Here is a 26,248-nt window from a genome sequence, read left to right on the forward strand (position 1 = left end):
AGGCGGAACAAGTTAGGTCGGTAACCCATGGCAACGGCAGCCCTCCCGCGGCCTCACAGTCACCGGAGCTCGCTTTAATATTACCTTTGCCTTTTACTGGCGCCCGGTGATGACGCAGTGCTCCCTGATTGGCTCTACATCGGAGGCGGTGGTTCAGGGGTCCGAGAATCCTGCAAGCCGGACACGTGGTAACGAACTGCGAGGAGTTTGAGGGGTCTCAAGGCCAAAAAAGTTGGGAGTTGTGCACGTAAGTCCCCCCTTTCCCTTGAAAGAATGGGGGCTACTGCGGGTGGTTGAGTCGCGTCGCCCCCAGAGGCTCACTGATTGTGTTGCAGTAACTGTAGTTGTACTTCTGTCATGTTTCTCCTTCCCTTTTCTGGCTCTTCTGATGATGGATCTTGGCTTCTCTAAATCCAGATTCTCCCAAATCCTGTAAGCTTCACTTCATCTCTGAGAGAAAAGGGCCTCCTTTCGACTGCCCTCTGCTCAAGAATGAAGTTCTCAGCCGGAAATGTTTCCTGGACGGCACAGGGTACTTGGGAGGGTTGGGAAGATCTCGAATCCTTGAGCTCAGGGCTTCGCGAGGTCTGAGGCCACTGGAGGCATGGAGTGAAGAAAAATCCATCCTTATTGATTGAATTTAGACGTACCCGGAGACATTGCCCTCTAGGATACATGGGTTCATACAGGCAGGGTGGTAGGCTTACAATGGGAGCTTTGAACCCTGCTTTGAGCCTGACCTCAGGCAACCTGTTTAAAACAGCGCGGACCCTTCATTAACTCATCGGCAAACTAGGAATGATAGTACCTAACTCACTGGAGCGTTGTAATGATGAAAAATCAACATAAACATAGCGCTTTGCCAGGAAACATAATGTAAAATAGATTAGAGATGGTGGAAACGAGATTAGGGGAGCTGTGTCCTCAGACTTTTGCAGAGATCATAGGGCCTGCTCTGTAACTTGAGTGCCTATCACAAGGGTGATGGTTGAATAAATTGTGTCACATCCAAACTATGTGATATCATGAAGTAGTTATTTTAAAAGAGTAAGTTAATTCTGTGTCTCTTCTTCAGGAAAGATACCCATTTTCTCCTGGGAGAAAAGCAAATTGCAGAGAAATGCATACAGTGTAGTGTATTTCCATTTTTTATAAAAAACATCCACTCCCATCTATGAGTACGTTTAAATGTTCTTATGAGTATGGAGAAAGGTTGCAGAGGCTGGGAGAATGGATAAAGGAAGAGAAGGGAAAACAAGGACAATAATAAGAACACTATAGCAAAATGGAAAATAGGACTATAAAATTGTATCGTAACATTACAGTTAATGTGTGAACATTGCACATGAGTATGGACAAGATGGGACTCCTAATAGGCTACCAGCCTGTTAGAGTACAACATCTAAAGCCAGACTTCAGTGATTTAAGTACTGGCTCTGCCACTTTGAAAATGGTGACTCCGTTAGCCTTCAGTTTTCTCATGTGTAAAATGCATTTAATAATCACATCTGTCTTATGAGGTTGATATGATGGTACATCTTATCAGGGTTAATATGTAAAGGACAGTGTATGCCCAGTAAATGTTATTTACTGAAGTTACTATATGAAATTGTTAACTTATATTGTGATTCCTGACATATTTCGGTTTACTTCTACCATCTTATTTTGTGTTTTCTATTTTTGATGAGCTTTTTGGTCTCATCTCTTTTTTGCCTTTTTTTATAGTAACCAATTTTTCTTTATCATCTCCCGTCCTTCCCCAGTGAGTTCAGACATTATGCATTCTGTCATTAATCTTTTAATGGTTACTTAAAAAATTTTTAACACACATACTTAACAGTTTTACATTATTCATTATCTCTCCCCTCCTCCCAAATTGTGTAAGGATTTTAGGATACTTTTCCTCTGAATAGTCTCTGTATCATCTTCTGTTACTGTTTTCTAGAATTTTAAAGCCTATCATTTCTGTGTGTCTTTCTGAGTCAAGTCAGTGCACCATATTGTTTGGAAGTCCTTCAGAATTTTTTCTAGGCATATACAAACATTTTGGAGTGTATGTGTACATATGTGTTTATAAATATGTATGCAATTTTTCCTTAACAAAAATATGTACTCACCTAAGCTTGTCTAAGCGTATTGCAGTCATCTGTCCATGACAGTCTGTAGAAAATTCATCTAATACACATTTAGAAATCCCTTCTCTCCTGAAGGAACGCTAGCGGTGGAGGGTGGCGTGGGGAATGTGTGGCCCTGGAAGCATTAGGACAGGTATAGTACTGCCAGAGGTGTGGGGAATTTTTGTTAGCCCTTGTGAAGGCACAGATCCATTGACAGCTTATCAGTTGTCCTTAAAGCCATAAAGGTTTTTCCGTGAATCATTTCCAAATGGTTTTTATAATGGTTTTTCCTTAAGACTTTCCCAGGAACTCTGTAGAAGTGAAGTGTGAATGTATATTTAGAAAAGCATTACACCACAAATCTTAGAAGATTCCTACAGTGAGTGACCCACATGGAAAGGGTGATGAAGGCAAATAAAAAGCAGTTGATATTTTGGAGTCTGTTGGTTTGTTTCTTGAGAAATTTGCTTGGTTTGGTGGATTATATCCCTCCCAAAGCATTTTTTAAAAACATATATATGGGCGCGCCTGGGTGGCTCAGTCAATTAAGCGTCCGACTTCGGCTCAGGTCATGATCTCATGGTCCGTGAGTTCAAACCCCACATCGGGCTCTGTGCTGACAGCTCAGAGTCTGGAGCCCATTTCAGATTCTGTGTCTCCCTCTCTCTCTGCCCCTCCCCTGTTCATGCTCTGTCTCTCTCTGTCTCAAAAATAAATAAACGTTAAAAAAAAATAAAAACAATAAAAACATATATATGAATATGTATATGTGTGTATTTGAATTTACATTACTCCATAATAAAAGCTTTTTGTATTTGAGCCCCTAGAAAAAGGATGCACTTATAAAAATTACCACAAACTGAACAGTGAAAAGGAAGGTGTGGTTCTTTTTCTTCTAGCTCTGGACAAAGTTGTGTGTTATTTTTTTAAATGTTGATTTCCAGCTGAAGGTCATTCTCTAATGCTTTCTTTAGAATTCTTAATATTTGTATCCATTCTCACAATACAGAGAATCACTGACAATAGCAGTTTATCTATTACAATACTTTTTCTTAAATGTAGCTGTCTACTTTTCCTTGTTTACTTTTTTCTTTGGTTGACATGTCGATTTTTGATCATTAGGATGGGACTCTGAAGAATCCCCAGATAGCAGAATGTGAGTACATAGCATCAGAGTCCTGCATGGTGGAGAGAACCAAGTAGATATTCCTCTCCAGTTGACCTAGTGTGTTCAGTATAATAAGCTGAGGATTTTGAATTTTACATTCAACAGTATCAGGAATAAACTTTTGTGCATTTTATCACAGGAGAACACATCTCTGCATCTAAGAACATGGTGGCCAATGTCATCTAGAGCTCCCAAGGACCTAATGACAGACTTTGGGCTAAGAATGAAGAAAGCTATTTCTTCAGTTGAGGAGAGAGTGGGAAGGGGAGATGAGAGAAAATGTTTTCAGGATTGAGTGGATGATTAGTCACATTTGAAGCTCTTCTGTTAAAAGATGGGACTCCTAGAACATGTTTATTGTTTCTTTCCACAAGGATAGGACAAGGAGGTCCCCGAGAGAAAGGTAAGTCTGGGAAGCCAGGAGTCTGGGCTTCCAGATGTAGCTGTTTCTTCTCTCTTGGAGAGTCCCTGTGTCTAACCTTGGAGAATCTGAGTTTGGTTATTTTAGAGAATCAGTGGGTTTCCTTTCAGTTATCTTTATATATGTAATCATTACTTGCCCTTCCTATTCTAGATAATATATTCATGTGGCATTTGGCTTTCCATGTGGTACCCTTTAGGTCATGAATGCAGTAACTGGTCCTCTTTCGTTTTTGGTTCTCAGATTAAATTATGTGCATTCTGATTTGGTTTTTCAGTCTTTGAGATTAGTTTGTTTGAGCCTGACCCTGAGGGTGGATCTGTGCTGGGTGTGTGGACAAGATCAGGCTCCAGGGTTTGCCACACAAAAGGACCAGGGACTAGTCCGCCAAGATCCCTGATAAAAGTAGTGCTAAATTGCTTATGAATTGCATGTATGCTCCACGTGGTTTCTCACCTCTATTTGGACACAATATAAGAACAAATTGGGAGATAATCTCACCTCTCAGAGATTATCTCTGTTTATCTTTTGATGTATATTGTTCCATGTAGTTTAATAAACCCCAGGATGCTGATTTGGAATGTGCCTTCTTCATTTTTTTTTTTTTTTTTTTAGTGTTTGTTTATTTATTTTGAGAGAGAGAGCACGCATGCACAAGTACAGGAGGATCAGAGAGAGAGGGAGAGAGGAAATCCTGAGCAGACTCTGCCCTGTCAGCCTAGAGCCTAATACAGAGAGCTTGATCCCATGAACGGTGAGATCATGACCTGAGCCGAAATCAAGAGTCTGACACTTAACTGAGTGAGCCACTTCGGTGCCCCTGGAACCTGCTTTCTTTATGTAACAACATGTTAGGAAAAATTGCTATGTTGCTTAGCACTCTCTCAAATTAGAAAAAGAAAAAAGTGAATCAAATCAGTAATCAGTATGGCTTACATAGTGTGGCCTTCCTCTATATACATTTTAAAGGCTGAAAGTTAGCCTTTGGTGAAAGAGTGCACACTCTTTCCATGATTAGTCTTTACTCCTGTCCTTCTGTTTGTTTGCTTTTCTTCAGCACAGACAAAAATTCCGTGACTGAATTTAAATATGGTTGATGTCATCATTTTGCTTTAAGACTTGGAGAAGGTATCTTATTCTGTCCAGGTCTTTTCCTATTTCTTTCTTCCTGCTATCTAAAACAGTTGTAGGCTGGAAGTAGTAATAAATATGCTGTCATTCATCATCTTGTAGGTTACTTTCTTTGTAAAGTGCTTAGCCTTTAGATGTCATGGAACCCCTGAATGTACTGTTCTTTTCTTATCAGGACCTAGAGGAATCCCCCAGAATGAAGCTGAGTCTTACCAAGGTAGTTAATGGCTGTCGCCTAGGAAAAATAAAAAACCTGGGCAAAACAGGAGACCGCACCATGGACATTCCAGCCTGCCTTCTGTACACCAAGACCGGCTCTGCCCCACACCTGACCCATCAGACACTGCATGCTATCCACGGGGTTCCTGCCATGGCTCAGCTTACACTGTCCTCACTGTAAGTGTTAGATCTGATCATTTAAGTATCAACTCTGGCAGCAGCTTAGATACCTTAATAAGGTACAGCAAAGAGAAAAGACTTTTATATAAATATATAATTTATTGTCAAGTTAGCTAATATGCAGTGTATATGGTGTGCTCTTGGCTTTGGGAGTAGATCCCCATGATTCTTCACTTGCATAAAACACCCAGTACTCATCCCAACAAGTACCCTTCTCAATCGCCAGCACCCATTTTCCCCGCCCCCTGATGCCTGACCCCCCACTCCCTTCCACCCTCAGTTTGTTCTCCATATTTAAAAGTCTCTTATGGTTTGCCTCTCTCTCTGTTTGTAACTATATATATATATTTTTTCCTTCCCTTCCCCCATGGTCTTCTGTTAAGTTTCTCAACTTCCACATATGAGTAAAACATGGTATTTGTCTTTCTCTGACTGACTTATTTCACTTAGCATAATACCCTCCAATTCCATCCACGTTGTTACAAATGGTAAGATTTCATTCTTTTTCATTGCCGCGTACTATTCCTGTGTGTGTGTGTGTGTGTGTGTGTGTGTGTGTGTGTGTGTACACACACACCACATTGTCTTTATCTGTTCATCAGTTGATGAACATTTGGGATCTACATAATTTGGCTATTGTTAAAAATGCTGCTATAAACATTGGGGTACATGTGCCCCTACAGCACTCCTGTATCCTTTGGATAAATTCCTAATAGTGCTATTGCTGGGTCATAGGGTAATTCAATCTTTAATTTTTTGAGTAATGTCCAAACTGTTTTCCAGAGCAGCTGCACCAGTTTGTATTCCCATCAACAATGCAAGAGCGTTCCCTTTTCTCCACATCCTCGCCAACATCTGTAGTTTCCTGAGTTGTTAATTTTAGCCACTCTGACTGGTGTGAGGTCGTATCTCAATGTAGTTTTGATTGGTATTTCCTTGATGATGAGCAATGTTGAGCACCTTTTCATATGTCTGTTAGCCATTTGGATGTCTTTAGAAAAATGTCTATTCATGTTTCTGCCCATTTCTTCCCTGGATTGTTTGTTTTTTGGGAGAAAAGACTTTTTTGATTATATGTACAAAAACTTGTAGATTTTTAGAGTGAAATCAGAGATACCAAATATATTATCTGACCCTAATCTGGAAGCCACAGGCCAGACCTACATACCAGAGCTGCTTCACTATTCTTCTGATCCAACCGTGCCAGTATGGTGGCTTTCATTGCCATTACTCCCAGAGGTGACAGGCAGGGAATGCTAGGTAAGAACTAAACTTAGACTCTAGAGTCTGTCTTCATGTACCAGCCTCAAACTTTTCCCTTTATCTGCATATGTACTTGCTAGTACTATTTTATGAAAACAAAACTAATGGAGTTAAATCATTTTATGTAATGTACATACTGACTTTATCCTTCATTGAAGAACATGCTATATGGTGAAATAACTCGGCAGTATTGTGTTAATAATAGGGGAGGAAGGAAATCCGGGTATTAGAAGCACTTAATCTTTGGCAGTTTCTGTTCCCACAGAAACACTTGTAAAGCGAAGACCTATGCTCTGGCTAATGAACACAGCCCAATGAGTTGGGACTCTTGAATAATGGCATGCTTTGTTGTTCAAGAGTACATTTACTGTCAGCTGTTGCATAGAGTATCTGTAGAACAATTCATTATGTATTTTTCTGTTTTGCTCATAGGGCAGAACACCATGAGGTCTTGGCAGAATATAAGGAAGGAATTGGAAAGTTCATAGGTAAAAATTGTTATTTGTGTTTGTCTTGTGATGTATTAATTTGAAGTTTGGAGGTGCTGTTGACTGATCTTTCCTTGAGACACTTACTTATTCATTAATTTAATGAGCACTTACTGGGCATCTGAGAACCACACATTGGGGATTCAAAGATGAATAGCAACAGTTGCTTCCCCAGTGGAACTCAGAGTCTGTCTGGGATAAAGATTAATAGGTAATTGTAGTAGGATGCAGTGACCGCATTTGCAGGATTAGGAATATGTACATGTACCATGAGACCCCAGAGAGAGGAGCACATAATTTGCTGTAGGGGGTACGTGTGGAAGGACGTCGGACTAAAGAAAGGATTCTTGAGAAAGAGGATGAAGGGGTATCTCAGCTGAGTCCAGGAAAAGTAGGAGTTACCCAGGTCAGGAGGTGGGCACAGTGGTGGAAGTACACACGTGTGGGCAGACACACCAGGCACAGAGCAAAGACCCAGAGGTAAAAAGCTGCATGAGACATACCTAAGATTCAAAGCAGTCTAGCATGTTTGAGCCTAAAACATAATGCAGAAGATCAAGTGTTTACCTATAGCTATATTTCCATGTTAATCTTTATTATCTTTTGTTCCAGAAATAGGATTTTATATGCAAATGTGTGTGTCCATTTGTTTGTAGGAAAGCTTAGCAGTGCCAGCTTGAGAATCCATTCTTCTGTAGACAGCTTTCTCCTGAAGCTTTCTCCCAATATCTAAGACTCACATAAGTGAATGAAAATTTTGTTTCCAATGGTTATTCAGTCCTCTGCTTCTGAGGGAAACTTCATAACTTGGTGGTAGTCACAAGGACTTGTATTTCAGTAGAGGAATTTATGTAATGTTTTCCTTGGACTGAAACCAATTTTAATTTTTCTTTAATGTTTATTAAGAAAATTTCTTTTAACATTTATTAATTTTTGAGAGTTGGAGGGAGACAAAGCATGAGTGGGGGAACGGCAGAGAGGGAGACATAGAATCCAAAGCAGGCTCCAGGCTCTGAGCTGTCAGCACAGAGCCCAACGTAGGACTCAAACCCATGGACCGTGAGATCATGACCTGAGCTGAAGTCCAAAACTTAACCACTGAGCCACCCAGGCTCCACTAACGTTTATTTTTGAGAGAGAGAGAGACAGACAAAGCATGAGCAGGGAGGGGCAGAGAGAGAGGGAGACACAGAATCCAAAGCAGGTTCTAGGCTCTGAGCTGTCAGCACAGAGCCTAACGTGGGCTCAAACTCAAGAACCATGAGAATCATGATCTGAGTCAAAGTCAGACATTTAACTGACTGAGCCACCGAGGCGCCCCTAGACCGAAACCAATTTTAAAACCAGCTTTAAAGTATACAATTATAAATATATAGTATAAATACATACATATATATGTATTATATATGTAATTAAATATATAATTGAGTGAAAATAGCTAAATAAGCTTTCTAGGGATAACCATACTAACTGAAATTATGGAAATAGGTAGAGAGCTGCAGAGTTGTTTTTTGTTTTTGTTTTTATTTTTTAGTTTGCTTTATTTTCTGGGTCTTTTTTCAGTGAAATCCTTTTTTTAGTAAAATGCAGGGTTGCATATGAAATTTAAGCACATATGGTTTAGTAAGCACTTTTTTGGATTTTTTTTAATGACAATATTTTTGAGCAAACAACCTAAGAAATCGTCATCTTGAGTCAATGAAACTTACTGAGAATTTGATTCATTTTCAATATCCTGTAGCTTACCTGTAATTCTGCCTCAAGGTCCCATGTTGTGGGATGGCTTGCTTATTAATGAGATTACCTTTTGACCATATTGTTTTATCTTTCCAGTAGCTAGTTCCTTTGGATGGTACCTAGAATGAACATACTTGATATCAAATTTTTCTTCAAAACAAATCAAGTAGGGTCAATGTGGCCCTAAACACTTATTGTATCTCATACTTCAAGATGTACTTTTTTTTGTAGCAACTCGTTGGTCATTCGACATGAACCTTTAATTCTTTTTTCAGATGAGGAGGTTTTAAAGGTGACTTTTTCATTCATGTTGACAGGCCTCTTATAATTCTAAGATCGGATATGAACAGTTTACTATGTTTAGAGTTGCTTTATCCAGCAGTACACTTATAAAGCTGCACTCTGTTACAACACAGTGTAATTGTTGATGTAAGTGCTTTCAAGAGTTCTTTTCTATGTCTATACAGGCATGCCAGAATCGCTCTTGTACTGTTCCCTGCATGATCCAGTCAGCCCCTGCCCAGCCGGTTATGTAACGAACAAGGTGTGTTCTCAGAAGGGCCTCCAAGGCTGCAGCTTTGTCCCAGATAGTCAGCCTATTGTATCCCTCCAGTGCTGGATCCCACTGTCTGGGTTGCTAGCCCATTCCTGACCCCTTTATACCTTTTCCTTATTTCTGTGAATATAATGGGAGGTGTGGTTTATAGGAATTAGAGTAGGGCTGCCTGTGGATGGGGTTAAGGTAAGGAATATATCCTCAGCATTTTCATTGTTGCAAAAAATTGGGGGATGAAGGAAGGTCAAGTACATGGCAAAAAAAAAAAAAAAAAAAAAAAAAAGAAAGAAATTGCTATGATGGTAGAAAGCAATAATTTTTTTATGCCATGCTTTATTTGCAGTTTTAACAACCTCAGGAAGTGCTAGGGAAGTTGCTGATGAGTGTTATCACATGTATAACTATATATAGTAGAGTCTCAGTGTAATACTGCTTGCTTTTAGAACAGAATTTGAAAAAGCTGGGTGCACAGCCAGAGATTTTAGCTAGTGAAGAACAGTATCAAAAGGACTTCATTACAAGTTTTCACCTGAGACATGGCACATTGGTCTTGTCTCTGAGGACTACATTCTGGCAAGGCCTCGGTATATACTGCTGCTTTACAAATGCAATTACTTTTCCTGTACCCACTTTATTGATGTCAACAATATCTGTTAATCTTGACTAAGTATTTTAAATTATTCTTCTGCTTTAAACTTTATTTTGTAATTTTAATCCAAAAGATGATATTTTTACTTCTGTTATCTACCCCATTTGTAAAGGAAAGAGGATTTATTTAAACAGTGTTTTGTTTTTTAAATGTTTATTTTTGAGAGAGAGGGAGAGACATGGAGTGTGAGCAGGGGAGGGGCAGAGAGAGAGGGAGACACAGATTCTGAAGCAGACTCCGGGTTCTGAGCAAGCTGTCCGTACAGAACCCGATGCGAGGCTCAAACTCACGAAACATGAGATCATGATCTGAGCCGAAGTTGGACGCTCAACCAACTGAGCCACCCAGGTGCCCCTAAATAGTGTTCTTAATTAAGCCTTAGGCCAGAATAAAAAGATGTATGTGGCTTCCCCATTTATGTCCTTGTCAATCTCTTCTAAGAAGAAAGATACTGTAGAGGAAGGAGTAACCAAAAAAAGAACATTATATGGAGATGCTTATGTATTATCTGACTTACTTTTTTTATCTGTATCTAACTCAAGCTAGTAAATACTTACTAACCTTCAATAATATGTAAGGGTCTAGACTAGGCTTTTAGGGTACAAACATGAATTGAGATATTCTAGCCAGAGTACTTATAAAAGTACTTATAAGGTACTTATAAAAGTATTTCTTATGAAAGAAATAAGTACAAATTACTGTAAGAGCTTAGAAGAGTGAGTGATGGATTATGCCCAGATAGGTTTGGGAAGCACAATACAGTAGATGATATTTGAATTCTGTCCTGAAGGATGCATAGTATTTTACCAGGCAGAGAAGAAGGGAAGGGCATTTCAGCCAAAAGGAACAATGTGATCAAAGACAGAGAAAGATTGAAGTCTGTGGTGTATTTAGGAACAGCATGCATGGGGTGGGGTCTCAGAGAATAGAAGACTGGACTAGAGAAGTATAACAAAGAATTCTTGGGGCTAGCTCAGAAGCTGGCTGTGTGGCCACCGAAGGGTTCTCTAAGAGCTATAAGGTCCTTGGAGAATTGGAAAATGGTGCAGGAAGCTTCTTCTACTCACCATATCTAGGATATTGAATTGCCACCATATCTCCATTTGTAAAGAGGAATTAAATTCACTATTGCTTTACCATTTTATTATTATTCTTTGTATTTGCATTTTGCTCTTGCTGATTCCTCATTATTTTGTTCCCTGACAGTCTGTGTCGGTGTGGGGTGTTGGGGGACGAGTCGAAATGACTGCTTCCAAGTTCATGGCAATTCAGCAGGCCCTTCAGCCAGACTGGTTCCAGTGCCTCTCAGATGGAGAGGCATCTTGTGAGGAAGCAACTTCCATAAAAAGAGCCAGAAAGTCTGTTGATCGATCACTTCTATTCCTGGATAATTGTCTCCGGCTGCAGGAAGAGTCAGAGGTAAGGCTGTACCGCTCACCACTCCTTTCTGTTTGAAACTATCCCTTACTTAGGTTCCTTTTCTGCTCCTCCTCCCACTTCTCTGCTTCTCACTTCCTGGTCTCTTTTACTCTCCTGTTTTCTTTTCCTGAACCATAACTATTCTTGCTCTCTAGGATTCTGTCTTAGGCTCCTTTTCACCCCACTCTGGATTTTTTCCCTGGGCAGCTTTCCCTTAGTTTTAATTGCTGAATAATTCTGAAATTGCATGTATAATCAAGATCACTCTGCTTAGCTTCAGAATTGTATAAAGTGGACTTTAGCCGAGTTGTATTAGAATATCCCTCACATGCACCTCAAACTCAAAGTAACCAAACTCAGTATCTGATCTCCTCAAACCTCTTCTTTTCTTCTGTTTCTCAGTTTATAGCAGCCACCAAGTTCCTCAGCCCAGAAATTTGAGTCTTTCAAGGCTTCGTTTAATACCCAATTTAATATCCAATTGTCCACTCCTTCTTGATTCCTAGGAATCCTTCTTGATTTCTAGGATCTGCCTCCTCCTCCCCATCCTTCTTATCACCACCTTGAGGCAGAATAACCTCATCATCTCTTATGTGGACAGTTACCTTTTAATTATTCTCTCTGTCTCTGGTGTCATTTCCATCCAATCCATCTTCAGCCCTGCTGTCTGAGAAGTCTTCATAAAACACGAATATGAGCCCATAAGAACTTCCTGAAAAGAATTTAATGACTTTCCATTCAGCGCTTATGTGGCAGGGACAGCCTGCTGTGACCTGGCCTCTGCCCACTTCTCCAGCTCAGGACTGGCTGCAGCTGGCACTCTGGCCCTTCTCAGTCACTTGCAGTTCCCAGCAGTGTTACCCCGTGTCATTCTGCTGACCCTGTACATGGACTTCCTTCTGGGCTGTTTCTTTTTTTCTTATCTCCAGTCGTATTCCTTCTCTTGCTTCCAGATCCAGCTCATTCCATTACATTCATTGTTCTAGGAAGCTGTCCCTGACCCTTCCAGGAAGTTCTGTTCATCCTTTGCCACCCCTTTAATTTGTATGTGGCCATATTATATAGCTCAGGTTATATTGTAGTACAATGATTTCTTCACATGTTTGTCTTTATTACATTGTGACCTCCTTAAACTCATTTTCTGAGCATCATTTTTGTATCTCCATCATGTAGCAGAATGCCTGACATAAGGAAGCCCTCGATAAATGCTTGCTGATGGTAGCTGGGTATGACAGGGTAGGGAGGATGTAGCTGTGGCAGGAAATCAGAGATCCTGGGTGCAGAGTGAATGAAGCTCACTAGGAGAGAGCAGAGCTAGTGGGAGAAGAGAAGGTGTGACCACAGGGGAGAATTCAAGCATTGATACCATTGATGTGGAGGAATCCTGAGCAGTGGTTAGGTCCCACTGTGGCAAAGCGCATTGAGTCTGAAGAACATTGTTATCTTAAGTGTACCAATAAAAAATGTAATTGGCTACCAACGTTAGTGTACATGAAATGATTAGAAGAGACCTTAGTTGTCATTCTGAATAGAACGCTCAGTATCCGCAGTAAGAGTTCAGCGTGGGGACATTGCCGTGGGTCCTAATTGTTAGCGTTGCTCACTAGCAATTGTTTTGAGCCGGTAATTATCCTTGTAGGATGAGTAATGTTTCCATGAGCAGAAAGGAGGACAGGGAGTGTGACAGCATGATTATTAGAACAGCTGGATGAGCCTCAAGCCCCTCTTCCATGCTAGTCAGCCTTACCATTTCACATTATTGCTGTGTGTTGGTCCCTCTTTCTATCCCTATAATCATGCTATTGTCTTGACATGATTATTACATGGTTATTACTCTTACATGTGTCCCATTTTTTTCTTGAAAGGGAACTTTTTAGTACTATTATGTACAGGAAAAGCAACAGCACACACTTAGCCCAATTTGGTGACCAGTTCTTTAGCCTTTGCCTTTTCCAACTTGGCAATGCAAACCACTGACTTTGGACCCAGGACGTTGCCTCCCCAGTGATGGCGGACCTCATCATATCTGTCATTGTAGTTGGTCCTGATGGCTTCCAGCAGTTTAGCCAGAGCTCCTTTGTCTTCTGAGTTAACCTGTGTGAAGGGACAGTGGTGCAGGTCTTCCTGTGGACCAGATGCCCCACCTGGCCTTCCCCTTGATGATACAGTATGGAACTCCCATCTTAGGACACACGGCAGGCAGGAAGACAACCAGCTCAATGGGACCCATATCATGTGCAGTCACTACCAGCTGAGCCATTTTGTTTTCCGCCAAGGTGGTAACAGTATTAGCCCCAGCTTGAGGGACGGGCGGCCTCTTAGTGGGGACATCCCCTATGTTGGCAGCTTTCTTAGCCCAGGCCTACAATCTCTTTCTTCTCTTGCTTTGTCTGGTCTGTATTTGTGGGCCAGCTTAGGCGTTGAGTAGCTGTGTGGCCATCCAAGACCAACGTCCTGAGTGGACTGGTTAATTGTGGGAGGTACTTTTAGACGTTTATAGAGAAGAGCCCTTTGCCGCTGCAACTGGATATAGTTGCAACTGGACAAAGTGGGTGAGGTCCCTTTTGGGCTGGATGTCCTATTTGATGCCAAAGTTCTTGGGCCTTTTCTGAGACTGGGAATTGACCACCTTCTTGGCCTCCTGCTTCTTCATGACAGCAGAGGCCAGAGCCACCTTCTTCCCCTTAGGCTTCTCTCCTTCCAGCATCTTGGATGGCTGGAGGAGAGAGCACCTATGTTCCATTTTAGATAGTAAGTTATATGATTATGCTTCTTACATCCATGAAAGGAGGTTTTCCAGATAGGGCTGTGTCAGTCATGGAAAGGAGCAGGCCTGTGTAACTACCTACTTTGTATGTCTGCATACCTCTTTTCCTCACTGGATCCTCTTACTCTCTCTCTTTTTATTTTTTTTAATGTTTATTTATTTTTGTGAGAGAGAGAGCATGAGCAGGGGAGGGACAGAGAGAGAGGGAGACACAATCCAAAACAGGCTTCAGGCTCTGAGCTGTTGGCACAGAGCCCAATCTGGGGCTCAAACTCACAAACCGTGAGATCATGACCTGAGCTAAAGTGGGATGCTTAACCAACTGAGCCACCCACGCGCCCCTGGATCCTGTTATTCTGAATGCCCTTAAATACTTAAATACTGTTGCTGGCATTCTTTTCTTCATATATTTCCTAGGCCAGGGATGGCAAATGGGTTTCATCCCAAGGTGCTTGGAGCTGTGCCTGGGTGCAGCAGGAAGAGAGTTATCTGTCAGCCATGTCTGCCATGGGGAGTGGCAGCAGCATGCCAGGCATCTGTCGTTCTAGCCGGGCAGTCACATTTGTATCACACATGTCTGAAACTTTAGGTCTGTATACTTAGCGGCTGATACCTCAAACTCACAATGCACAAAACAGAATGATCATCTTGCCTCACCCTCCACTGTTTTCCTAGAATTTTCTATCTTTGCTCTTCTCATCCTCTCTCTGGACTTCCAAAACAGGAGCTAGGAGTCATCCCACACTTTTCCCCCTCTCCTTGGGCAACTAATTGGTCAAGTTTGTGGATCGTACCTTCTGATGAGTTTTCAGATCCTGCCCCTCCCCTTCACCCACTGCCACTGCTTTAGTCTGAGTCCTCTTGGTCTTTCATCTGGATTATTAAAGTTGCCTCCTACCCATCCTTTAGCCATATTCACTCTTAATTCATTTCTGTACACAGCAGCCCAAGTGTTCCTTCTGTTTGTGTCCCTCTTGCTTAAACTGAGAAGTGAAATTCCCTTTTCACAGCAATCCAGGCTCCTTCCCCATTCCTCTCTTCTACCAGAGAGCCACTGTCAATTTGCATTTTTCCATGCAAACCTTACTTTTTAGTTGCATATACATAGTGTTTACATATATACATGACTATATGGGGTTCTTATTGCACAAATACGATCATATGCTCAGAAGTGTGCTTGTTTTGTTTAGCAGTATCTCAGAATTTCATTTCTTGTCAATGCCTATGTTGCTGTATCCACTGCATTCTTTTTAAAACACCTGAGTAGGAAGACGCTATGAATGTATCATAATTTATTTAGGCTTTTACTCTATTAATGTATACTTGTTTCCAGTTTTTCATTATTCTAAACATTTTGTGAATATACCTTGGTGCTTATGAATGAATATACTCATAGGAGAGATTCTTATAAGTGGAATTTTAGGACATAGGATTAAAGCATCGACATTTTGACAAGTTTTGTTTAGTTGGCCCTCCCAAAAAGCAGAACTAATTTCTACTCTTCTTTAGTTATCAGAGTATGTGTCCTTTCTCTAACACTTTTTCCTCCACTGTGTCACTATCTGTCTTTTAACAATTTTGTCAGTGTGATGGGCAAAAACGGTACCTAATTGTTGCCAATTTGTATTTCCCTACTGGTGAGGTTTAGTTAGCTCTCCATATGTGTACAGGGCATTCACATTTATTTTTCAGAAGTTCCTATTCACATCCACATATTTGCCTTGATGTCTGTGGGTTGTCATTTCCTTAGAAGGCTTGTTGGAGGCTTTTCTATGGTATAAGTATAGTATGGTATCTATTTCAACAAGCAGTGAGTTCTCCTTTGCCTCTCAACTCCTTTGTTGAGAGTATGCTTCACTAGAGAAGTTTTGATGATTTTGTACTCAAATATGTTAGCCTTTTTGGGTAAGCTTTAGCTTGCTTAGGTAGGCCTTTCTTACCCTAAGATTATAAAAACTTGAATATGTCTTTCTGATACTTCTATAACTCTGTTTTTATGTTTAGATTATAGGGCTCTGTGGGATTTGTTTTTGAAGATGGTGTGCAAAGTAGTTTTTAGTTTTTCGCAAATGGACAGTTAGTTCCCAACCGTACAGTTTTTTTTCTTTTTTTAACGTTTATTTTTTAGAGAGAGAGACAGACAGAGTGTGAGTAGGGGAGGGGCAGAGAGAGAGGGAGACACAGAATCCGAAGCAGGCTCCAGGCTCTGAGCTGTCAGCACAGAGTCCAACACGGGGTTGAACCCAGAAACTGTGAGATCATGACCTGAGCCGAAGTCGGACGCTTAACCCACTGACTCACCCATGTGCCCCCCAACCATAAAGTTCTTAAAGTCATCTCTAAGAGACTTGGAGGTAACCTAAATTGTACTTGCTCAGTGTTAATTTAATCTAAGCTCAAACATGACTATATGTGCTTATTGCCTCAGTTTCTACTCAGTCTTTTCTTACTTATTTGGGTGGCTTTCAAGTTGTGGTTTTTGGAGCCCTAAAGGTTCTCAGGGAGGAGGGAGTATCATCCTCCTTTCATGCTTCAGCTGTAGCAACTGCACTGAGATCTCTTCTATCTCTTGGTCTTCCATGTATAGTCCATTTAAACGAAGGTTTCCACTACTGGAAACAGGTAAAGCATCCAGTCTTTTCTTCCTGTAGGTCCTTCGGAAAAGTACCATCATTGGTGTGATTGAAGGTGGAGATGTGATGGAGGAGAGACTGAGGTCAGCACGAGAGACAGCCAAGCGGCCCGTAGGTGGCTTCCTTCTGGATGGCTTTCAAGGGAATCCCACAACCCTGGAAACTAGACTGTACTTGCTGTCATCAGTCACTGCAGAGCTGCCGGAGGACAAACCCAGGCTAGTGTTCAGTTAGGACGCAGGCCAAGTTTCGTGGGCTTCAGTGCAGGGGTGCTGGTGATTGTGTATTATGCCGAGTCTCTACATGGGCATGTCTTTTGATGAACTGATTATGCCTTTTCTGGGCTGAATCTGCTCAGGCTGACTATGGGAAGAGTTTCCATCACAGCTGTCCTGCCTTTGATTTCAGAATATAGACAAGGACAATTGTCATGTGAACTAATTTATTTGATCCTCATAAGGGAGGGCAGGTGTTATACTGTTTCCCTTCATTTTTGTGCCAAGTGCAAATATTCTTCATTATAACATGGCCCCTGGGGACAGGAATAAAGTCGTATAGGACTGTGGCCTTAATCAAGGGAAGTTGAGGACAGATCGGGGGTGCCTAGCAGAACGAAGGTGGGCTGTAGTAATAAGAACCTGGAAGAAGTTCTTAGATTTGAGGCATGTAGTAACTGTCATTTTTTTTGAAATCAAGGGTACTGGCATCATTAATGGGGCTAGTTCTTTCCATAAACAGGATTCAGTATGTACTGGTGTAGAGAGGTGATCTACAAGATTTAAAGCTAAAAATCCTAAGGTTCTGAGTACAGCTGATGTCTTTCTTATTATACTACTGCCATTTTTCTTTTTGTTTTGTTTTGTTTTGCTTTTTAATCTCTAGTTTTTTGTCCAACGTGGTGTGAATATTTATGTTTTCCCTACACATCTGTTTAGAGGTTTGATTATGGGATGCTGCTTTATACCTCTCGGGCTGTTGGATGCTATATAGTATATGTAAATTTTACCACTTTAAAAAAATCCCAGGATAACTTGCAATAAAGTGTATGAATCTTATGGACAGCATGATGAATTTTTACACATGTATACAGCCCTGTAACACAGAGTTGAACAGCCAGAACCACCAACCCTTTGCCAGTGCAGCCAGAACTTCCCCCATCGTTTTAACCTGGTTCTCTTGTGTTCATTGTTCCCCCTCCTGTGATTATCTTGTTCTGGTGCAGATAACAGTCCAGCACTAGTATTTCCAGTCATTTTCTAGACTTCTTTGAGCTAAATGCTCACAGATGTCTGTTACTGGATTTGAGTGCTGGGATTGTTTTTCATCCTATATGTGTGTAGAAATGCCGTCTTTAGTTGGAGAGGAGTTCTAAAACATTAGTTGAAGGAAACTGTAGTCATATATATAAATGTTCTGGTTGTTTAATATTACATAAGATTTTTTTGGACTTCTCTTAGAAATCAGGGAGTCTGTTAGCTTTTCTCTGCCAGTTCATAAAAGGGACTGTGGGTAGAAAAACAAACCAAGAAAAGCAGCCAGCCAGCCAACCCTGATCCAGGGTGTCTCCCCTTCTTGTTTTAGTGGCAAAACCTGGTTGAGTATGATTAACCCTCCCAGAATGCCTTACCCATTACCTCTGAAAATACCACCTCATTCCATGTAGACTTTTTATTAATGGAGAAAATACAAAGAAGAATAAAGCCAAATAGAGTTTTAGATCCTGTGGGCAGAGTTCAAATTCTGAGAGCAAGAGTTGCTTTGTAAATGAACCTATGAAGAATACAACAGATAAAAATGTCTTTGTTGAACCAATTATAAAAAAGAAACTATAGGTAAAATACAGTTAAGACACGGAAAGTATTTGAGGGGGAAATAAAGCACACAGCTTTGTACTTTTGTTTTTTAATCTTTTAAAAATTGTGAAGTATAGTTGACCTATAGCTTTGCCCCCTTAAAAAAATCTGTGTAGTGGATAGATAGACTATAAAGTTCAGTTGAAGACTAGGGAGGCTGTTCAGAAGGAATTGGCGGGGGAAGGAAACTAACTTTTACTGAACTTCTCTTTGGGACTCGAAACTCCTCTGTGTGTTTTTACAGTTAACTCCTTAATCTTCGCAACACATCTGTGAGCTATGTATTATGCTTTTGTTTTTAAAGTTAGAAAACTAAAACCCAGAATGGTTAAGAAACCTCCCTAAAGTCACACAGTAAGTAAATAAAGGGCAGAACTGGGATTCGAGCCCAGGTCCCTCTGCTGCCCAAGTCCTGCATTCTTTCCACCACACCTTATTATCTGTTGCCTGCTACACAGTCTGGCATTGTCCTCACGTCAGTGTTCCTACTGTTGTTTTCACAGGCTCATCTGTGGAGTCAGCCGACCAGATGAGGTGCTCGAGTGTATTGAAAGAGGAGTGGACTTATTTGAGAGTTTCTTCCCTTATCAAGTAACAGAGCGGGGATGTGCCCTGACTTTCAGCTTTGATTACCAGCCGAACCCTGAAAAGACGTGTAGGTTTTCTGAAGTTAGTCTCTGTGATAGCCTCAAGTATCTTCTGTTTCCTCTTCATTTTTGGCTTGAGTCACAAGCCAGAGATATGTGCATACTGTAACATCAGCCTTTTATAAAACTACATTTTTGTTTCTTATCTATACGCTCTGGCATGTTGGCATACAAAACCCGGTCGGTTCTCAGTGCTATCCCTGTAGCTCATCAATTATTTGGAAGTGATTTTATAGTGAGCAGAACCAAGAAAAACAAAACACTTTCTATTAACAATTTGAAAAAAGAACATTCAGAGTGGATAGTGATGAAAATCTAAGAACAGAAAACCTTTTAACTGCTTACTAAAAGTTAATTCAGTTTTTCACAAAAGAGTTCTTGTCTGCTTTTTGCCAAGGCCATGCTATCAAAATACAGAAGAGTCTTACCCCATCTGATCCTAGTGTCACTTTTACTTTTTTGGGTTTTTCACAGAGATGTGAAAGCTGTTTTCCTCTGCTAATATTGCTTTGAAGTACCACCATCTTCTTTTATTGTTTAGTTAGAAGTCAAGAAAATCAGTTCCAGAGTCTGACATTTAACTGACAGTAGGAAAAGAACTGGGATATGGGCTATGGGCGTCGGGCTGGGGTCCCAGTTTCTCGGGTGGCTGTTGCATGCCCGGTCTGCCCGCTGGCCTTCGCAAGGGGCTCTCCCTTCCCGCTTCCTGCTGTCCTTTGAGCTCCTCCGTCACCACCAGCCTTACATTGAACTCAGGCCAGAGACTTCTTAAAGGTTCACTTTATTCCCCAGAAGTTATTAAAATTTCATCCAGAAGATGTTATAGTTTTATAAAGCAAACTAACCATTAACCGAAATTGGATTATTCTGGAAACAAATTGGTTTGCTCAAATTCTTATATATAGAAGGTCAGTTTTACTGTCCTTTAAACTGACCAGAATATAATGTATGCTGATGAAAGAGCATACCACAAACTCTATAAATGTTCATTTACAAGCTTAATTATTTCCATAAAGACATGGGTAACTGTTATTCTGTACCATGAATATGTAAAACTCTACAAAGAACCCGATACTGAATTCTCAGGAACACACAAGTTCCTTTTTGGCTAGAGAAAGGTGTTTCTTCATGATTAGGAAAACTGAAACAGTTTGAACATTTTCCATTAAAGTATTATTAATAATCATATTTGTGTATGTGTGTGTATAGTAAGTTAAAGTCTTTTGCCAATTACAAAGTGACAATTGCAAAGGAGTAAGTTGCCTGTATAGTTCCCCCTAGTGACAAGAATTTTGCAAAAAGCCAGGGTGTTATTGCAGTTTTCCACATCAGCATACAAATTCATGGCAGCAAAATTATAACAGCCTCAATGCTGAGGTCACTTCTTTCTTTCCTTTGATCTGGACAAAATTATCTTCTTAGTGCTATCTGTTTATTCTCCTTGGGCCAACCCTGAACTTGTTACTACTCCTTCCCAGTAATACTTCTCTGCTTCCCCCTGTTCAAGACAGCTGGCTCTTTGCATAGTAACTGGTGTTTCTCTTATAAATCCAGGAACATTCTTTTCTTTTTTTTTTTTTTTAATTTTTTTTAACGTTTATTTATTTTTGAGACAGAGAAAGACAGAGCATGAACAGGGGAGGGGCAGAGAGAGAGGGAGACACAGAATCTGAAACAGGCTCCAGGCTCTGAGCTGTCAGCACAGAGCCCGACGCGGGGCTCGAACTCACGGACCGTGAGATCATGACCTGAGCCGAAGTCGGACGCTTAACCAACTGAGCCACCCAGGCGCCCCAGGAACATTCTTTTCTAAAGAGTTCAGGGGAACAACTCAAGTCCCCATTTAGTTCTGGATAATCTGAGTTCCTTCCAGGGACTCCATACAGAATACATAAATTAAAACTATATTCTACTTTTAATCTATTTGGAACATAGGCAGTTACAAAGCACAATTTGCATGTACATTTTGATGAGACATAACTCCCAACACACACACATAGATTTCCACCCGCTTCCAGGGGCTCCTGGGTGGCTCAGTCGGTTGAGTTTCCGACTTCGGCTCAAGTCATGATCTCACAGCTGGTGAGTTCAAGCCCCGTGTCGGGCTCTGTGCTGACAGCTGGGAGCCTGGAGCCTGCTTCAGATTCTGTGTCTCCCTCTCTCTCTGCCCCTCTCCCACTTGCATTCTGTCTCTGTCTCTCAAAAATAAATAAACATTAAAAAAAAAAAAAAAAAGATTTCCACCCCCCTCCAAACACGCACGCGCGTGCGCGCACGCACACACACTCCCTGTTTTCTTAAAATCATTCCTTGACAGTAAGATTATATATTACATACTTGTAACCATAGTTTGCTTAGACATTGTTGAATTTCCAATTTTTGATAATCTAGAGAATGTCAGTGATCATCTTGGTCCATATTACTACTTTCCTTGTGTCATTTCCTTAGGATAAATTCTCATGAGTGGAATTACAGAGTCAAAGGGCATAAAATAGTAACTAGAATAAAAATCTCCCAATGGCCACTCTTTATCTGATTTTCATTCAAGACTTTTTGTTGATTTGTCCTTTAGTATCACAACAAAATGGGACACAGGAAGAAATAAAATACGCAGATCAAACAAAGAAAATTAAAACAACCAGTTGCAACCAAGAAATTACATCATTTGAAATTAATCTGAAGGAAAAAAAGTAAGCATTTTTTTAAGTTTGGATTTTGATGTCTGACTTTTTAATTTCAGTCTGTTTTAAAAGTTTATGTAACTGTTCCCTTTTCAGTTTATGACTTCATAAAATATTTATAGTTGGATATTATTTGGGCCTTCTCAAATTCAGTTCCAGAAAAACTCTTTTTTTCTGCAGATGAATTTGTGTACTTTGTCTTGTCAGAAAACCGAGGCTAGATAACTGTTGTTTTAGAAGAGCTGTCAGAAACATTAGGCCAAATACATTGTCTGGTGTCTTCTACTCTTTCCAATTACTTTAAATAATGACAGAGCAAGATAAAGATTTCAAGATAAAAAACAACAAAGTGTTTAAATTCTAAGGAACTTAGGTCATCTTGGTTATATACAGATTATAAATCTTAATAAAAGATTTCCCTCTATAAAGAATGAACTAAGAGATCTTGTAACTTTGTATTTGGCCTAAAGTGGTAATTATTAGTGAACCAGTGAGGGGGTTTTCTGTGAGTTTGGTACTCTCACTTCTGTGCTGGCGTGTTTTTGGTCTTATGTAAAGGAACACTCTAGGGATTCAGACTTACTTATGTCTTTCTAGTAATAGTACAGACTTGAAAATTTATGAAAGAATATGAAAATCCTAGGTCTAATCTATATTCTACAGGGGCTTCTTTTTTTTTTTTTTTTTTTTTTTTTTTTTTTACAACGTTTATTTATTTTTGGGACAGAGAGAGACAGAGCATGAACGGGGGAGGGGCAGAGAGAGAGGGAGACACAGAATCGGAAACAGGCTCCAGGCTCTGAGCCATCAGCCCAGAGCCCGACGCGGGGCTCGAACTCACAGACCGCGAGATCGTGACCTGGCTGAAGTCGGACGCTTAACCGACTGCGCCACCCAGGCGCCCCTCTACAGGGGCTTCTTGATTGTAGGTCTGAAATGGTGATGTTTACCACATTTAACTTCTTGGAAAATGGCCAAGGAGATTCATTGCTGTTTTTAAAATGCTAGGGTAATATAAATGGGTTACTACTAAAATTCCCTTACATTATAGATTTAACTGGAAATTGCAGTTTTCTTATTGTCAGCACTAGACCTAAAGTTCGATCCTAGCACTGCTCTTGACTCTGTGACCTTGGTCAAGTTGTTTAACTTAAAAGCTGATAAAAAGTGACACATGTAGTGCTTAGTATGTGTCCAGCAGTGTCCAAATCCTTTGCTATATCAACTCATTTAATTCTTGCAATAAGTCTCTAAGGTAGGTACTGTTATTACACTTATTCCCATTACAGATAAAAAAGTAAAGACACAGAGGGAGGTTAAATGACTTGCCTGAGTGAGTTGAGCAAGGCATCAAACCTAGGTGTGGTAGCTCTGAGGCCCTTCTTCTTGACCGCCCCCCCCCCCCCCCCCCCCCCCCCCGCAGAGATTAAGTGAGACAGTCTTTGTCAAAGTGCTTTGTAAACCACAGGAATCTATGCAAGTGAAAGGTCATATTGTGTCTTCGGGTCCTAGTTCTGGTGGCGAGTGGGAAAAAAGTGTCATTCATCAGAACAGCGTTTGCTATCATTGTGTGCCTTTGCAGTGTGACCGACAAAGCTCGGCATGAGGGAGTGATCACGTGACTCTCCTGATGCTCCTGTGTAAGCCTCTGTCCAGGAGGTTATATCTGTCAGAAGAAGACTCCCGAGTCTCCTGACTCATGCTCTGTGTTAACTTTTCACTTCGTTGTCATCTTAAGCAGGTGACCGGCACTACATTTGCCAGTGATGTTATTAACTATTGGTTATGTACCAGCAGAATAGATAGCAGATTTCTTATATTCCTCACTTACTGAAATATCGTTGTAACTTCCTTTCTCAGGTACCAGGAGGACTTTGATCCACTTGTGAGAGGGTGTTCCTGTTACTGCTGTAAGAATCATACTCGTGCGTACATCCACCATCTGCTGGTGACCAACGAGCTGTTGGCTGGAGTCCTGCTTATGATGCACAACTTTGAACACTATTTTGGTTTTTTCCACTCCATCCGGGAAGCACTAAAAAGTGACAGACTGGCACAGTTGAAAGAGCTCATCCGCAGGCAAGCGTCTTGAGACCTGGCATACACAAATCAGACTTTTCACACTGAGACCACCCCACTGTTGTCACACAGGAAGAAGAGAAGGAGAAACAATCTTAGCTTTAATTATTTGTATTTGAGAATAAGGTGTACGCAAATAAGGAATGTTTGTATCAAACTCTGCCTCCATGAGAAAGGAGATTTCATATAAAGACTTAAGTGACCCCAACTGATCAGAAAGAATTAAACCATGACCTTTAATATTTCAATGCTAACTTTTTTTTTTTTTTTTTTTGAGAGAGAGAGAGAGAGCGCATGTTTGCGCATGTGGGGGCAGGGGCTGAGGGAGAGGGAGAATCTTAAGCAGGCTCCATGCTCAATGCAGAGCCTGATACGGGGCTTGATCTCACAACTATGAGATCATGACCTGAGCCAAAATCAAGAGTCAGACACTTAACTGACTGAGCCATCCAGGCGCCCCTCAGTGCTAACTCTTTTAGTCAATGGAGATTCGTTTAGTCAAAGACGAAAGCTTTAGGTAAGAAGGGACAGCCTTGAAGTGGGGTTGATGAGATTGTGTGGGTTTGTTGAATTAGATTAGAGCTGGAAAGGAGATGATTGGTCATGAGCAGCATGACTTCTGTAGACATATGGCTGTTGACTGTAAAAGGCATCTAGCTGATTTAAGAGCTTCCTAGTTTTAATTCTTACATTCTCAGGGCCCTCTTGGACACTTCTGCCTTCCAACCTGCCCCAGTACTGCAGTCAGTCAGAAAAGGTTCTTGGGACTTAACCAGGCTCACATCTTCATGGAATGTGGGGCTCACACATTTCTCCTATGATCAGTTGGCCCAGGATACACTCTTTCATTTGACCACATTATCTGTATGTGACTTGTCTATGTCCATGCAGTGGCCTGTTATGAGCCGAAAAGTTTGCCCAGATGTTTTTGTCTGGTCATACAGATCCACTATGGTCTACCCTGGGCTCATTAATAGTCTAAGCACATAACAAGTGTAGCCCCATCACTGCACATCATTCACTATGTGCCCACTTGGATGGAGCCCTGGCCTGGCAATTACAAGATTGGGTTTCACTTCTACTCAGCTGTGACACCTGAGCAAATCACTTAACCTCCCCTTGCCTATTTCCTCCTGAACAAACAGGGACAGGTATGGTGGATAGCACCACATGACCTTCTAAAATTCCATCCAGCTCTAATGATTGGGGAGCAAAAAGTTTTAGATTGGAGGCAGCCTTCTTGTGTCCTGGTTTATTGATCACTGTTGGCCTGGTGAAAAATGCAGTGGGCAAAATGCTAGAATCGGGCAATAGTAGAGAAGTTTGCGAGCCTTGAAAGAGGTTAGCCTGTGAATTCTGAAGTGCTTGGTGAATTGGCATCAGATCCTGAGGCTGTGAAATCTTCTTGGGGCATCTCTGATTGTATGAGTTTTCTGCTCTCACCAAAAGAGTGACATTCATGTTGATGGTGCGACAGGTAATTTTCATTTTCTTTAGGCTTTTCTATATTTGTCATGTTTTCTGTAAGAATATATATACACTTGTGTACACACAGTTTTTGTAAAAACAACAGAACCAAAAAGATGCCTTTGTTTTTATAGGAGCATGGAATATATTTGTTTTACATTATTAGAATATATTTTGCTGTTTGTTCATTTCAGTGGGCATTACTGAACATTGTGTTTAATTATTATGTGGTTACTATATTTTTATGTGTTGGGTATCTATATGTTTTTCTTTTATTAATGGCTTAGGAAGGTTCGTAGCATTCCTATAATCTCTCTGCCATGAATGGCAAGGGTACTTATGAAAGAGTTTCTGCTCTCAAAGAGCTGATTGCTTTGAAATAGATTAGACTTATTCATATGTCTGTATTCCTGTTCAATGTCAAATCCTTTGTTGGAAGAATATTAATAAATATCCCAGAATCCATATAAAATTTATGAGTTTTATTTATGTTCAAAACACTGAATATTCTCCCCAGCATTGTTCATTTTTCTGGGTCTTTTTCTTATTAGCACATTTGAAAAAAATGTTTCTTTCCTTTAATGTAAGTCTATTAAAGTCAATAGCCAATAAACACTTTTAATTAAAAAAATATACTGTCTTCTTTTCTGTAAATAGTAGTGAGTCTATTGAACAAAATATTAAATTTCCATGATACTAGAAATTTTCTCCACTGGAAAAAATATTTTTTTCTACATTTATTTCATGTGTAGTCATTGTTTTAAGGGCACTTA

At 40.6% G+C, this 26,248-nt stretch overlaps 1 protein-coding gene and 1 pseudogene across 5 annotated transcripts; one reads left to right on the plus strand and one right to left on the minus strand.

Moving 5' to 3' along the window:
• Positions 1 to 119: 119 nt before the first annotated feature.
• QTRT2 (queuine tRNA-ribosyltransferase accessory subunit 2) lies at positions 120 to 25,947 on the plus strand. 5 transcript variants are annotated; one of them, XM_045502098.1, is made up of 10 exons: positions 132 to 247; positions 3,425 to 3,688; positions 5,013 to 5,233; positions 6,932 to 6,987; positions 9,192 to 9,268; positions 11,136 to 11,348; positions 16,767 to 16,966; positions 19,105 to 19,256; positions 21,821 to 21,938; positions 23,790 to 25,947. In XM_045502098.1, the coding sequence occupies exons 3-10, from the start codon at positions 5,034 to 5,036 to the stop codon at positions 24,019 to 24,021; spliced, it is 1,248 nt and encodes a 415-aa protein (XP_045358054.1). In that variant the 5' UTR covers positions 132 to 247; positions 3,425 to 3,688; positions 5,013 to 5,033; the 3' UTR covers positions 24,022 to 25,947. The 5 variants fall into 5 exon arrangements, with proteins under 5 accessions (XP_045358055.1, XP_045358054.1, XP_045358053.1 ...); XM_045502097.1 differs by lacking the exon at positions 3,425 to 3,688 and having other exon boundaries at positions 135 to 247; XM_045502101.1 differs by lacking the exons at positions 132 to 247; positions 3,425 to 3,688 and adding an exon at positions 6,329 to 6,496 and having other exon boundaries at positions 5,121 to 5,233.
• LOC123610901 lies at positions 13,181 to 14,070 on the minus strand (annotated as a pseudogene).
• Positions 25,948 to 26,248: the final 301 nt, after the last annotated feature.

Source organism: Leopardus geoffroyi, chromosome C2, assembly GCF_018350155.1.
Source record: "Leopardus geoffroyi isolate Oge1 chromosome C2, O.geoffroyi_Oge1_pat1.0, whole genome shotgun sequence".
Lineage (NCBI taxonomy): Eukaryota > Metazoa > Chordata > Mammalia > Carnivora > Felidae > Leopardus > Leopardus geoffroyi.